The sequence below is a fragment of the Pelophylax lessonae genome (assembly GCF_965119305.1).
Source record: "Pelophylax lessonae genome assembly, chromosome: 5".
Classification (NCBI taxonomy): domain Eukaryota; kingdom Metazoa; phylum Chordata; class Amphibia; order Anura; family Ranidae; genus Pelophylax; species Pelophylax lessonae.
In genome coordinates, this window is record NC_138772.1 from 465549299 (window position 1) to 465563978 (window position 14680).

At 40.6% G+C, this 14680-nt stretch overlaps 1 protein-coding gene across 1 annotated transcript in view; it reads left to right on the top strand.

Annotated features, from left to right (window-relative positions):
* The first annotated feature begins 10168 nt into the window (after positions 1-10168).
* The window catches only part of LOC309555641 (uncharacterized protein), a 124707-nt gene continuing 120195 nt past the window's right edge, over positions 10169-14680 (top strand). The window contains exons 1-3 of the mRNA XM_082257677.1: positions 10169-10223; positions 10557-10754; positions 11755-11873. Of these exons, the coding sequence (XP_082113803.1) occupies positions 10184-10223; positions 10557-10754; positions 11755-11873 (357 nt within the window). The 5' untranslated portion in view covers positions 10169-10183. The remainder of the gene's footprint in view (positions 10224-10556; positions 10755-11754; positions 11874-14680) is intronic.

Consider the following 14680-nt stretch of genomic DNA (forward strand, 5'->3'; position numbering starts at 1 on the left):
GGCAGTCAAATGGAAAGAACCTACTCCCCGATCCCTTCAATTTTTGACAGACTTGGTTAAAAAAGTGTTGCCTATGTATAAATGAATGTACATTTCTAGAGGATGTCCAAAAAAGTTTAAGAAAATTTGGGCAGGATGGCTCACTTCGGTCTCTGGGGATATTACTGTTTAAAATATGTATAGATGTGGTATATCTTAACCACTTTAAGACCGGAAGATTTTACCCCCCTTCCTGACCAGTCATATTTTGTGATTCGGCACTGCGTTAATTTAACGGACAATTGCGCGGTCATGCGCCACTGTACCCAAATAAAATGTACGTCCTTTTTCCCCACAAATAGAGCTTTCTTTTGGTGGTATTTGATCACCTGTGCGATTTTTAATTTTTGCGCTATAAACAAAAAAAGAGCGACAATTGTGAAAAAAAATATATATTTTTCACATTCTGATATATAACACTCCCAAAAAAAAAATTAAAAATCAAAATTTTTTAACATTCTAGGCCAATTTGTTTTCTGCTACATATTTTTGGTAAAAAAAAATGCGAGAAGCATATTTTATTTGGCTTGCGCAAAAGTTATCACGTTTACTAACTATGAGAAAGATTTATGTCATTTATATTGTTTTTTTTTTTTACTAGTAATGGCGGTGATCTGCGATTTTTTGCGGGACTGCGACATTGCGGTGGATAGACTTAACTCCTAACTGACATTTTTGACACTTTTGGGGGGACCAGTGACATTACTACAGTAATCAGTGCTAAAAATATGCACTGTTACTGTAATAATGACACTGGCAGGGAAGGGGTTAACACTATTGGTGATCAAGGGGTTAAATGTATGCCTCATGCTTACTGACGTGTGTGGGGTGGGGGTTCTGTGACACAGACAGAGATTGCAGGTTCAGCTATGCTGAATCCTGTGATCTCTCCCTGTCTATCACAGAGAAGATCCGCCTGCTTTGTTTACACAAACAGGCGTATCTTTTTACCCTTTCCCCGACAATCGGGGAAGAGAGGTGGCAATCGCCGCCTCTCCTCCTTCGGCCCGACTTCCGCTGTGTCTAAACACAGCAGGAGCGAGCCTCCAGTGGCACGCACACGCCACCAAGATCACTAGGAGTTCAGCAATGTAGGTCTACGTCGCTGGACCCAGGGGAGCCGACCTGCTGCAGTAGTATCACTGTGAGCAGTCGGCAAGTGGTTAAAGTGGAAATGTATGGAAAATGGACAAATTTATGTAAAATGATACAGCCTATAGCTACTTACGCTCTGTGTGGAAACAATTACTATATCTTAGTTTTAATGTATTTTTTTTTTTTATGTTTCGTTCTATATGCTCCAACAGTGATCAAAAGGCTATGTCCTAAGAATATGTAGGCTTACTTTTATTCATTTCTGAAAACTGGATAATGGACAACTGGTGTAAATTTTAAAGTGGCAAGACTATGTGGCTGAATGTACCAATATCTGTACTTTATTATACTCTTTGTGCATTGTGAATGCTGTTATACTTGTCTTCTTGATTATTAATAAATTTACATTTAATAAAAAAATGACCCTTGTGCCCCTACCACATCTTTCTGTTCAAACTTGGAACATAATGATAATTAGTCTGACATAGACTGTGACATTACTATTGAATCCCTTGGAATATACAGTGTACATGGAAAACATTATTTCGGGTGCTTGGGCTTCCTCCAGGTGTGACCGTATCCTTCCACAATCCAGAAATATTCCAAGAAGTTATTTGGCTTTTCGCTAAATGAGCCATGGAATATATGGTGGTGTTAAAGAGGTATTACATCCACAGGGGGTTCTCAAAGAAAATATGCGCGTTTGGAATCCTGCCAACGTTTCAAATTCATTTCCAGAGACTATGTGCCATAGCAAAATCACATGAGGTGCACATCTCTCAAATGTCCCTAAAGCTATTCACATTGATTTTAACTTTATACTAAACCTTGTATGTACAATGATCACCATTATAAGATTATATTATGAAGAGTAGTAATGTTACTTATAACATTATAATGTTACTTATAACATATAACATTAACAATATAGTATATAGTTTTATATATATATTTTTTTTATATATATATACTGTATATATATTTATACACAATATAGTATATATATCTTGTATATCGTTTTTTTTTTTTTAAATACCAGTTTAATAAAATGACTAGTGTTTTTTTCTACCACGCATTATGCAATTATTCGGGGCATTTTTAACTACTTCTGCACTGGAAGATTTTCCCCCTTAATGACCAGGTCATTTTTTGCAATTCGGCACTGCGTTATTTTAACGGATAATTGCACGGTCGTGCGATGCTGTACCCAAAAAAAAAAATTGATGTCCTTTTTTTCCAACAAATAGAGCTTTCTTTTGGTGATATTTGATCACCTGTGCGATTTTTATTTTTTAATTTTTTATTTTTTGCACTATAAAACAAAGAGCGACAATTCTGAAAAAAAAATATATTTTTCACCTTCTGTTATATAACATTCCCATTAAAAAAGATGTAAAAATCACATTTTTTCATCATTTTAGGCCAATTTGTATTCTGCTACATATTTTTGGTAAAAAAAAAAAAAATCACAATATGCGTATTTTGATTGATTTGCGCAAAATTATCACGTCTACAAACTAGGGGAAATAATTATGTCATTTTTTTACTAGTAATGGCAACGACCAGTGATTTTTTGCGGGACTGCGACATTGCGGCTGACAGATCGGACCCCTAACTGACATTTTTGGGGGACCAGTGACATTACTACAGTAATCAGTGCAAAAAATATGCACTGTTACTGTAATAATGACACTGGCAGGGAAGGGGTTAACCCAGGGGCGATCAAAGGGTTAAATGTATGCCTAGGGGGTGTTTTCTAACTGTGAGGGGATGGGCTTGTGGAATAAATACAGAGACCTGTGATCCTAAATAGGAGGAACACAGACGCTCTGTATTGATTCCACTGAGAACAACGGTCTGCTGTGTTTACAACAGCAGACCGCCATTCTCTCTCCATTGGGAGGGATCGTGGGTGCTCGGTGGCAAATGCGGCTGCCGGCCCTGTGAATCAGTCTCCTCACTGTCCCATGCGCCCCCATGATCGCTCTCCGCAGATTGCCGTACAGGTATGGCGATTCGCACAGCCAAGTTAGCCTACCGCAGTATATATGCGGGGTGGGCAGTCGGCAAGCAGTTAAAGTTGCTCTCTAACCCTTCTCCCTGCAAATCTAGGGTAATGGACCTGCAACCATATTTAAGGCTGGACAGTGAAAGAGCAGAAACAGAGTGAAGAGGTTATCATTCCTTACAATTTTTGAGGTGGGAGCAAGGGACACCTATTGGCAAAAGTATGTAGGCATAGGACACACCCCTTGCCATGCCCCTTTAAAGAAGAATTATACAAAAATAAATGAATGGTTAAACCCACAAGTGCTTATATTTTATCACTACTATTCTTTTATACTGGCTTTTGAAAATTCAAAATGCAGCAATTTAGAAATTGGATAAAAGGTTTAATACTGAAAAACACTTTTTGAAAGATAAAAAGTGCATTTTATATACAACTAAATAGATCAGACCAAAATGATGGACAAATGAGGAGGAAAGAGGGACAGAGGGACTTTGTTCCAAAGGGACCGTCTCTCCAAATCAGAGACAGTTGAGAGCTACAGTATGGGTTATTCCATTTCACACCCTGCCCTCTCCTATCAGCATACAGCGTACGTAATTGGCTCCAAGTTCTGCCCCTTTCTCGCCCTATCTGTGGGCTACTGTCCACAGGATTGCAAGAGGCTAATACCATATCAGAAATCAGGGCCTCCACAACCGTCCTAGCCCCCACCCCTAAACATTTACCTGGCCCCTTTCACAGATCCAGTGCTGTCCCAGCTGCAACATTGCTCTCCCATTTCCCAGTCTCACAGGAGACACTAGCAGCCCCGGGAGCCATACTGTGAGAAAAGAGCAGGAATGTGACTTTCAGGAGCTAAGGGACTGCTCTGTGCAGTAAGTAGCACTTTAAAGGAGAAGTACAGTCAAAGCTCTTTTGGCTTTACTTCTCCTGTGGATCACAGGAGTGCAGTTCATTCTGCACTTCTGTAACCCATTTTCAGCAGACAGTGGGCTGAAGTCACAGAGCTGGTCCAGGCTCAGGAAAGATCTCAACAGGACCCATCCACATGCCTGAACCGGTGCCCGGCTCAGCCACTCAGTGAGCTGCTAAGAGCCTGAGCCGGCTGCTCCCACCCCCTCCACAGCCCAGTGAGAGCGGGGGGGGGGCAGAGCAGAAGCCAGTGACTGATAATCACCAGCCCTCTGCACAGGGAGCAGTGGCATACCTATGGGGGCGCGGGGGGGGGGGGGGCAGGCTCATAGAGGAGGAATTCCACAGACCTTCCTCCCTCCCTCTGCCCGGTGCTCAGAAGGATTACACCAAGCCTCCTCTTCCTCCTCCTTCCTCCTCTTCCTCCTCCTTCTCCTCCTCCTCCTCCTACTTGGTGTCACAACGAGGTGTCTATTGTCCCAGATGAGCCCTCCCCTTCCCTGCAAGCCGGAGACTCCACTCCACCACCTACCCCTTCTTCTACTCAAAAATCTACTTCCCTATAATATCTGAGCCCCCCCAATCCTACATTTATATCCTGCACCCCTTCTTATCCTACATTTATATCATGCACCCCCTATTAATCCTAAATTTATATCCTGCACCCCCTCCTAATCCTACATTTATATCGTGAACCCCCTACTAATCCTACATTTGTATATTGCACCCCTTTTAATCCTACATTTATATCCTGCACCCCCTCCTAAACCTACATTTATATTCTGCACCCCCTCCTAATTCTACATTTAAATCCTGCACCCCCCTCCTAATCCTACATTTATATCCTGCACACTCTTCTAATCCTACATTTATATTCTGCACCCCCCTCCTAATCCTACATTTATATCCTGCACCCCCTCCTAAACCTACATTTATATTCTGCACCCCCTCCTAATTCTACATTTAAATCCTGCACCCCCCTCCTAATCCTACATTTATATCCTGCACACTCTTCTAATCCTACATTTATATTCTGCACCCCCCTCCTAATCCTACATTTATATCCTGCACCCCCTCCTAAACCTACATTTATATTCTGCACCCCCTCCTAATTCTACATTTAAATCCTGCACCCCCCTCCTAATCCTACATTTATATCCTGCACACTCTTCTAATCCTACATTTATATTCTGCACCCCCTCCTAATCCTACATTTATATCCTGCACCCCCTCCTAATTCTACATGTATTATATCCTGCACCCCCTTCTAATCCTACATTTATATCTTGCACCCCCTCCTAATCCTAATTGGCTGTATATGATCAGGCCCAGGGGGTGTTGAGAGTATATGACCTGGCCCTGGGGGGGTGTCAGATTTTCCATCCCGGGTGCCAAATGCTCTAGGCACGCCACTGTCAGTGAGCTCTGGGAACTGAGCGTTTGGCGGTGCTTGATCGCTCGGTTTCACAGTGTTAGTGCCAGCGGGGGACAGATGCAGCATCCACCTAGGTAAGTATGATTTAAAAAGAAAAAAATCCAATATTTCTTTTAAGAAATCTTCAATGAATGGTAATAAGAAAAGAACTGCTGGACTCAAGATATCATCCCTGCAAAAATCTCTGCTCGGCTCTAATGTAAAAAAGCTCCAGCAACCTACAGGAAAGAGGTATTGTATTGATTCTAGTACAAAATCAGGTGGGAATCTGCAATAAAGTTTTGTATAATAATAATTGGGTTGTCGTCTTTTCAAACAAAGCTGGAGTTTCCTTTCCCTTTCGTTAATTGACCAGATAGCAGCTGTCATGTTGTAATCCAAACTAGCAGTATGCATCCTAGGTATTACAGGAGATCCGCGTGATACTGGCATGTATAGTTAAATACCACCTTGGCAGCTGTACAGTAATAGCTCAAATTCTACCCCACAGCTCTTCTTTTACTAAATCAATTCCTTGATGACTTTATTCCTAGTAAAGCAAACATCAGCTGGTATATGTCACCAAACATGGCAATGTCTTTGTTTTTGGAAACGCTGCCTGTAAAACATCACAGGTGCCAACATGTCTGGGACATGACCTCACTGGACATGGCTGCTCAGGCAGGATTATGCCGCAAACCCTTGAATGCCATGCTTTACTTAAACATAGGCCCGATTTGTAAACAGTAGCTTTTCAACACTCATAGTAAGCCTAAATAACTGACTACAGCAGAAGGGCAGCAGTGTCCTTCCCAAGTTTAAAGAAAATCTGTGCTGACAAAATATGGTGGCTGCCCTTGAAGACCTCTTTCCGAAAATGCTTGCTTTCTGCCTGTCTCTAGCTTCAGTATTTTTCTCAGGTGGAACAAATACACAGCCAGTGAAGTAAGAATATGTACACTTGTTCGAGGTCAGTATTGATGAAATCAGTTTAACATGACAGCCAGGCAAATTGCATTTTTACAGGGACAGGTTGGCAGTGGTAGCCTCCATGGGATTGTACACACCCTCGATCAGATTAACCCCATAATCCAGAATTTATACAATGTATAAATATACGTATAAAAAACACATTTAAATAAAACAAAAAAAAACAGACAAATGAAAATGAAAATGTTTTGGCTGCAGCCCTTTATTGTGGTTGGATTGGAACTGTATCGTGAACTTAACTCATTTACTGTAAACACGATTGTATAACCAACAATCCTTCAATCTTCAAAAGTCAACCACCATAAATCGCAAAGAACTAATCTTAAATCATATTAAATACTGTCTATCAACAAAGTGAATGACGTTTCCCAATCACAAGGCTTCTCAAAAGTCTGTAAATCCAATAGAATTACCCTTCTTAAAATATATGAAACATTGTCAATGCACAAAATGGGTAATCTTATTTCCTATTATGTCCAACAGTCATGCCCATTATTGGGCAGGTCTCAGCTATAAATGCCCCACTTGGTACTGCAATCAGCAATGAGCATGCACGCAGTCAAGATGCAGTGACAGTTCACAGTTCTATAGGCAGAATTATGCATGCAGGCGGTCATGCTGAAATCTGCAGGCTGGCCTGATCATACTGACAATTTCCATTTTCAGTGGGCATGCCAACAAAAGGGTAAGACATTTAAAAAAACCTTAAGCAAATAACATTCAGTTGAATACAGGTAAAGAGCACATGAGGATGGATTACCTGCAGGCCAGCGTGTCCTCACTGTTTGGTATGGTTACACCAGAGTTTCTGCTCCCTATAGACTAGAAAAGGAACACACTTTACATTGAGGCTTGATGGTGACTTTGGCCCTGAGACAAATTTCCATTACTGTGGCCCAGTCCTGGACTTGGACAAAAAAATAGGCTGCTGATCTGGATGCTTGTTAAAATGAAAAGACTCCCGCTCTCTGTGCAGATCTCCAGCTCCTCCCACCCCCTGCTCTGCTAACAGGATGACATCGTTGACGGGATGGGTGAATTGGGAGAGGAGACACAGGCATGGCCGCATAGTGGGAGGTGAGCAACTACCGCTAAACCACTGTCTGTGTTAGCCTTGTCCGGACCTCTTTCGCCACTTGCCCCCCGCTGTGCGGCCTGGTCATCAATAGGCCACAGACCAGTACCAGTCCGTGGCCCAGGGGTTTGGGACCCCTGCATTAGTGAGCTCTTGTTATGTGGCCCATCAGCCCTGGCCCATCGGGCAAATGCGCTATGGCCAGTCTGGGCCTGTAGGCCCACAAAGTTTAACTTCCAAAGCAACATGCTCTGCTAGAATCACCTCCTTTACATAGAACGAGAACATTTTGGAATATCAGCCAAAGAACTGGGGAGCAAGGCACCAGATCCCATAGACTGAAGGATACATGAAGAATGGGAAATGGGGACTTTTAAGGTGCCAAACAAAGATAATATACCATATCATATTTTTAAAATTCATAACACATTTAATTGAATACAATAAAATTACATTATAGTCTTATAACATTATTTTCAGAATGAAAATCTTATGCGCTTTAAGTATACTGTACAGCAATAGTTGCTCAACATGTTTCGACAGAAAATGGCTTTTTTCAGGAGACTTTTCTAATTTACTGTACAAGATGTTCACTGTAGACAGAAAGTATACATTCAAAAACAGTGTGTGGTGGGCCTGAAGGCCCTGATAGTCACATGTCATACATAAACAAATTAAATGACATCAAAATTACAATGAATCATCTGAAAAACTGCTCTTATCGCCACAGCCAGGTAAGTGTGCATCTGCAAAAGAGCCAGAGGGTCACCACCAAAAGGATATCAGTGTATCATAGAGGGACCATATCACCAATATGAAAATCTAAAAAATAAATTTGTATAGAAGTCCAACATGATAATTGAAACAGGACCAAATAGATCTTAAAGGGATTGTGATGGCAGAAGGTTTTTTTTCTCTTAATGCATTCTATGCATTAAGAGGAAAAAAAAACCCCCTGTTTGCAGCAGCCCCTCTCAGCCCCCAAATGCTTACCTGAGCCCACCTTTATCCTGCGATGTTGCAGGAGTTTCTCACCTGCCCAGAACGCCCATCCTCATTGGTTCCCGCACCTGTCAATTGAAGTCAGTCAGCCAATCAGGATAGAGAGGGGCAGGGCCATGCCACAGCCCCGTGTCTGAATGGACAAAGGGAGCTGTGACTCGGCTCTGGTGCCCCCATAGCAAGCTGCTTGCTGTGGGGACACTCAACAGGAGGGAAAGGCCAGGAAAACAGAAGAAAACAAGACTTTACAATCACTTTAAATCCTCCTATTGAGAATTTTTAAAAATTAATTAAATTGTGCCTTTTATTTTTGAAAATCCTCAATAGGAGGATTTAAGACCTCTTTGGTCCTGTTTCAAATATTACGTTGGACATATATACATATATTTTTTTTTGAGTTTAATGTTGGCGATATGGTCCTCCTATGATACACTGATATCCTTTTGGTGGTGAACCTCGGGCTCTTTTGATGATGCACACTTATCTGGCGGTGGCTCCGGGACAAGAGCAGTTTTTCAGATGATTCATTGTCATTTTGATGTAATTTAATTTGTTCATGTATGAATTGTGACTATCAGGCCCCATCACACACTGTTTTTAAATGTACACTTTCTGTCTACAGTGAACATCTTGTACACTAAAGTAGAAGAAGTCATTTCCTGGCAAAACATGTTGAGCAACTATCGCTGTCCAGTAAACTGGAATTGCATAAGATTTTTATTCTGAAAATATATTTGTAAGACTATAATGTCATTTTATTGTATTTAATACACTTTGTTAGGAATTTTAAAAATATGATGTAGTATATTATCTTTGTTTTGCAGCTTAAAAGTCCTAATTTCCCATTCTACATGTATCCTTTACAGAGAACATCTTCTTGTTCAATTTATAATTACATCCTCTTTGCTGGCACTCAGGGGGGAAGGCTGGGTATAGTTTTTCTGGTATATTATAATATTATATTATATCTAATATTTTTTGTAAATGGTTGACTTTTCTTTGCTAGTTTTACATTGATTGAGTGGCTGGCTTTTCTCAGTGTCTTTATTTCTTTATTGTCATGGTGTGCCATTGAAAGCATTTGCTTTGATCACAATCAACACAGATACAAAATGTATTATTCCTTATGGAACTAGGCCAGCTTACTGCTGTGTGCTGAAGGGTATGTGACATATCCTGTTCCTAATACATTTATCTGAGTTCCAGTATTCACCTTTTTTATACTGACTAGATGAACTTATAAATGTTCTAATCATGTATGTGTTAATCACTCTCAATACTAACAGCTTGGGTGAGACATTTTCTCACATCATCTGTAGCGATTTAGTTACTGTCAAAATTTCATGGTCTGTGTCTGAATGTGCCTGGCCGTGCGATGTATTCTTGTGATCAGATTAGCTTTGCTCTCTTTAAATATGAGCCGACATCAGAATATCTCCATCTGTGTCCCACAGGGCCAGGGGGCTTGTTAGGCAAGATAACTCTGTAATTCCCTCTCTCGCAGCCATGTGGGGAGGGGACGTGCCATGCTAGCCTCAACATAGGTCAGTGGAAGTCTATAAATGACACAATGGGAGACTTCACAGACACACATAGTACATCCATATTGTATCACCTGTAACAAGAAGAAAGATTGATTACAGTGATGTCACGAAGATATGAATGGGGATATGGCCCTGCCAATGGTGAGTGACTCAGACTTAATAACATACTTGTATACCGCTGTATTTATTCAGGCTTATTTAAAAATGTAGATCAATGTCAAATGTACAGTAGCTTTTAAAAAACAATCAGAAGTCATTTTTCACTGATCTGACTACAGAAATCTGACATTTGATGGGTTGCTAGGATTTATGGCAGTTTGCACATTATCATTGCTCTTTTCAGCTGTCTAAGCTATAACCCTATCAAGGGAAAGATCATAATGTCTGTGCACTTACTAGGATACTGTGTGTTTGCTGTATTTATAAATGTACTAAATCAGCAATAGTTTTGATACTTTCTTTCACATTATTTAGGTCCTGACATGTGGCCAGACTACTTTCCATTTTCTAAAGGAGAACGTCAGTCTCCTATTGAGCTTCATACACGGTATATCAAACATGATGGAAGCCTACGGCCATGGAACCACACTTATCATCCATCATCGTCTCTAACGATCGTCAATGATGGTACTACTGTTAGGGTTGTGTTTGATGACTCTTCAGACAAATCAGGTGATTCTTTCCACTAAGATCTCTTATAGTTTATCTCATGCCATTCCAACCATGAAGCAAAATGCAAATCTTAAGTTCCCCGTAATGGCCGTCATGGGATGAAGTTTCCCACTACCCCTTGGCCCTTTACTGCCTCATGCTCCTTGGATACTCTTACAAGTAGCTATTTTTACATTGACAGATATGGATGTTTTGTTGAGGGAGTGGTGCTTAGAAACATGTGTCTACGAAGCAGTGACTAAAGTTCTGCCCCAGATGTTGCAAAGGATCAGAACAATGGATAGGTAGTTAGATTGTATTATAATTATTATTATTATTACTATTATTATTATTATTATTATTAACAAACAGATAACTAACGGTTCTTCTCTAAAGTATGTAAAATGTGAATACCCCCAAAATAAACTACTATTTATACACACAAGGTAAAACCCTGGTATTAAAAATCTGTCACTTGAGGGGACACGTTGCCTCATACCTCTGGTTGCACTGTAAGTGGAAGGGGGACAACTAGAGCGAATAATGTCCTCCATGTCATTGCAGGTAAGCGATAGTATTCTTTGGTTATAATACTTTAAAATAATTTATTCTATATTTGTGTGACAAGATAGAGACCCTAAACAGTGTGATTATAGAGAAATCTACATATTTTTCAGTGTAGTTTTGTGTGAAGATGTTCCTGACAAACCCCCCCCCCCCTCCCCCCCTCATATGTGGGTTTTGCACTTTGCTGATTGTTTGATATTCAGAATAATTATGTACTGTATTAGCACAATTTTTTTTTTATATAGTTTATTATTACTTTTGTTAGTTATACCCATCAGATCAATCACTGTCTTCCATTTTAGATAATCCCCTTAAAGCACAGCATTTCACACACTTTTTTTGCACTGTAGAGTTTATTCAGCATCTGTGCTGACCCCAAAGGTGTAACAGATAACAAGTGTAACTGTGCATTTTTGTTGTATGACTATCTTTATTTATTTATTTATTTGCATAGTGATAAAAGATGGTCCTCTACGTGGAACCTACAGACTTCGGCAACTGCAGTTTCATTGGGGTTCTTCTGATGACCAAGGATCTGAACATGTTATAGATGGTCTAAAATATGCTGGAGAGGTGCAAAAAATATGTCTAATCTTTTTTTGACTATAGAAATGTAACAACCAATACAGTATTTGCATGCAGAAAGAGAATTCTTAACACAAGCCATGAGCCGCATCTTCATTTGCTCAACAGCATATACTGTATATATATACTGTGTTATCAATTGATATATGTTTTAGTGTTTGAAAACCAGAGGCTAGTATTCCGCTTTAATGGATACATCAGTAGAAGGATACAGGAAGTTTTTTTCAGTTTTTCATGGTTAAAAAGGGTATATCCAAATTAGGGATTAAAAAGAATCCCTAGAAAAGCTTGTATATTCAAGCAGAATAAGTATGAAGGAAGGAAATGGATAACATGACTGAAGCCAATAAAAAAGTTAAGGATTTAAAGCCCAAGTCCAAACAACTTCCTGTGAGCCTGGGTCGGCAAGGGTCCTCCTCCACCTTACAGCATATTTATAGGAACATACCGCAGAAAGCAGCACCACATCATTACATGGCACCTCTTCATTTTCTACAGCTTTCAGATTCGGGCCATTCATGGAGCAAGAAGAGGGTGAAGAGGCGCTGTGCCATCACAAGATCACAACAAAAACACTTAGAACAAGATATGCATTATTTTTTTATTATTTATTAGGAAGATAGAGGTCAGGCACAGATGAACAGGGAGATCCCAAACCGAGAGTTGGGCTTTAAACAAGGTTTCGTGCAGCATTATTTTTCCAGAGGGAGTTGAACTTAGCCAATACCTGAAAAACATAAGAAAAAAAAGTATGATAGAGTTGCAGGTAACTGGAACAAACTGCCAACTGACATTTTAAGGAAAACTTTCACACTAATATTTCATGTGTTCAATGAGGTAAATATGCTGTTGTTGAGGTTACTTTAGTTTCGGATATTAGGTTCAGTATTCGGGTAGAGCAAGAGTTAATGTTAAGCTATCAGTTTGACTGCTCAGTCTGGCACAGCAAGAGATGACTGGGTGATATGGCTGCGACCCACCCAGCATGGCACCCAAGGCAAGTCACTCTTCTATCTTAGCCCAGCCTCGAGAGTAGGAAATGGTAAAACCAAGGTTTTTTTTTCCTGACAGTTGCCAGGTGTCCCTGTTGCAAGATTTCCCCTCTACTTTTGTTCCAGTAAAAACTCACAATTTTAGATTTTGCCTCTCTTTCAGACATAGCAATTGTGGTTATCAGATAAAATAGGGAGAATGAATCTCACAAATGCAGACACAACAGGAACCCTTTCCTACTATAGCCAAAACAGGAGATACAATTGGCTTCAGATATTCCTTGTTACAAATACACTAACCAATTCTGTGGTGACAGAGAAAGCCACAATACTTCATATCCAGCGTGTGTGATTCTCCTGTGGGCATGAAGTCATACAGACAACACTACCTTCAGAATGTGTCATTTCCTGGGGAGCAGGAGATGGCAGTACTTCTTTATATGCAAAGTAGGATAGGATTGGTTTGCATAGGCCAAAGTGGATAGCCACCCATGTTGATATTCCAAAGAGGAAAGGAAGTCACTGAATTTCAGTGATGTAACTTACATATGAACATTAGGGGATATTAGTAGGTGGAATGGGCAGCTTAAATGTGCCATGTGCCTAAATTACATTTAATCGAAACCTGTTACAGGAAACAATATATAACGTTATTTATATATATATATATATATATATATATATATATATATATATATATATACACACAGTATGCAGTATCTCACAAAGGTGAGTACAACTCCACATTTTTGTAAATATTTTATTATACCTTTTCATGTGACAACACTGAAGAAATGACACTTTGCCACAAGGTAAAGTAGTGAGTATACAGCTTGTATAACAGTGTACATTTCCTATTCCCTCAAAATAACTCATCACACAGCCATTAATGTCTAAACCGCTGGCAACAAAGGTGAGTACACCCCTAAGTGAACAGCACAGGTTCCACTCAGAACAGGCCTCGCCATGGTCGACCAAAGGAGTTGAGTGCGTGTGCTCAGCGTCATATCTAGAGGTTATCTTTGGGAAATAGACGTATGAGTGCTGCCAGCATTGCTGCAGAGTGTGAAGGGGTCGGGGGTCAGCCTGTCAGTGCTCAGACCTTACGCTGCACACTGCATCAAATTGGTCAACACGGCTGTCGTCCCAGAAGGAAGTCTCTTCTAAAGATGATGCAGAAGAAAGCCCGCAAACAGTTTGCTGAAGACAAGGTCATGGATTACTGGAACCATGTCCTGTGGTCTGATGAGACCAAGATAAATGCATTTGGTTCAGATGGTGTCAAGCGTGTGTGGTGGCACTCAGGTAAGAAGTACATAGACAAGTGTGTCTTTCCTACAGTCAAGCATGGTGGTGGGAGTGTCATGGTCTGGGTCTACATGAGTGCTGCCGGAACTGGGTTGCTATGGTTCATTGAGGGAACCATGAATGGCACCATATACTTTGACATACTGAAGCAGAGCATGATACCCTCCCTTCAGGGACAGGGACGGAGGACAGTATTCCAACATGATAACAAACCCAAACACACCTCCAAGATGACCACTGCCTTGCTAAAGAAGCTGAGGGTAATGGTGATGGACTGGCCAAGCATGTCTCCAGACCTAAACCCTATTGGGCATCTGTGGGGCATCCTCAAACAGAAGGTGAAGGAGCTTTCCGTGATGTTGTCATAGAGGAGTGGAAGAGGACTCCAGTGACAACCTGTGAAGCTCTGATGAACTCCATGCCCAAGAGGGTTAAGGTAATGCTGGAAAATAGTGGTGGCCATACAAAATATTGACACTTTGGGCCCAATTTGGA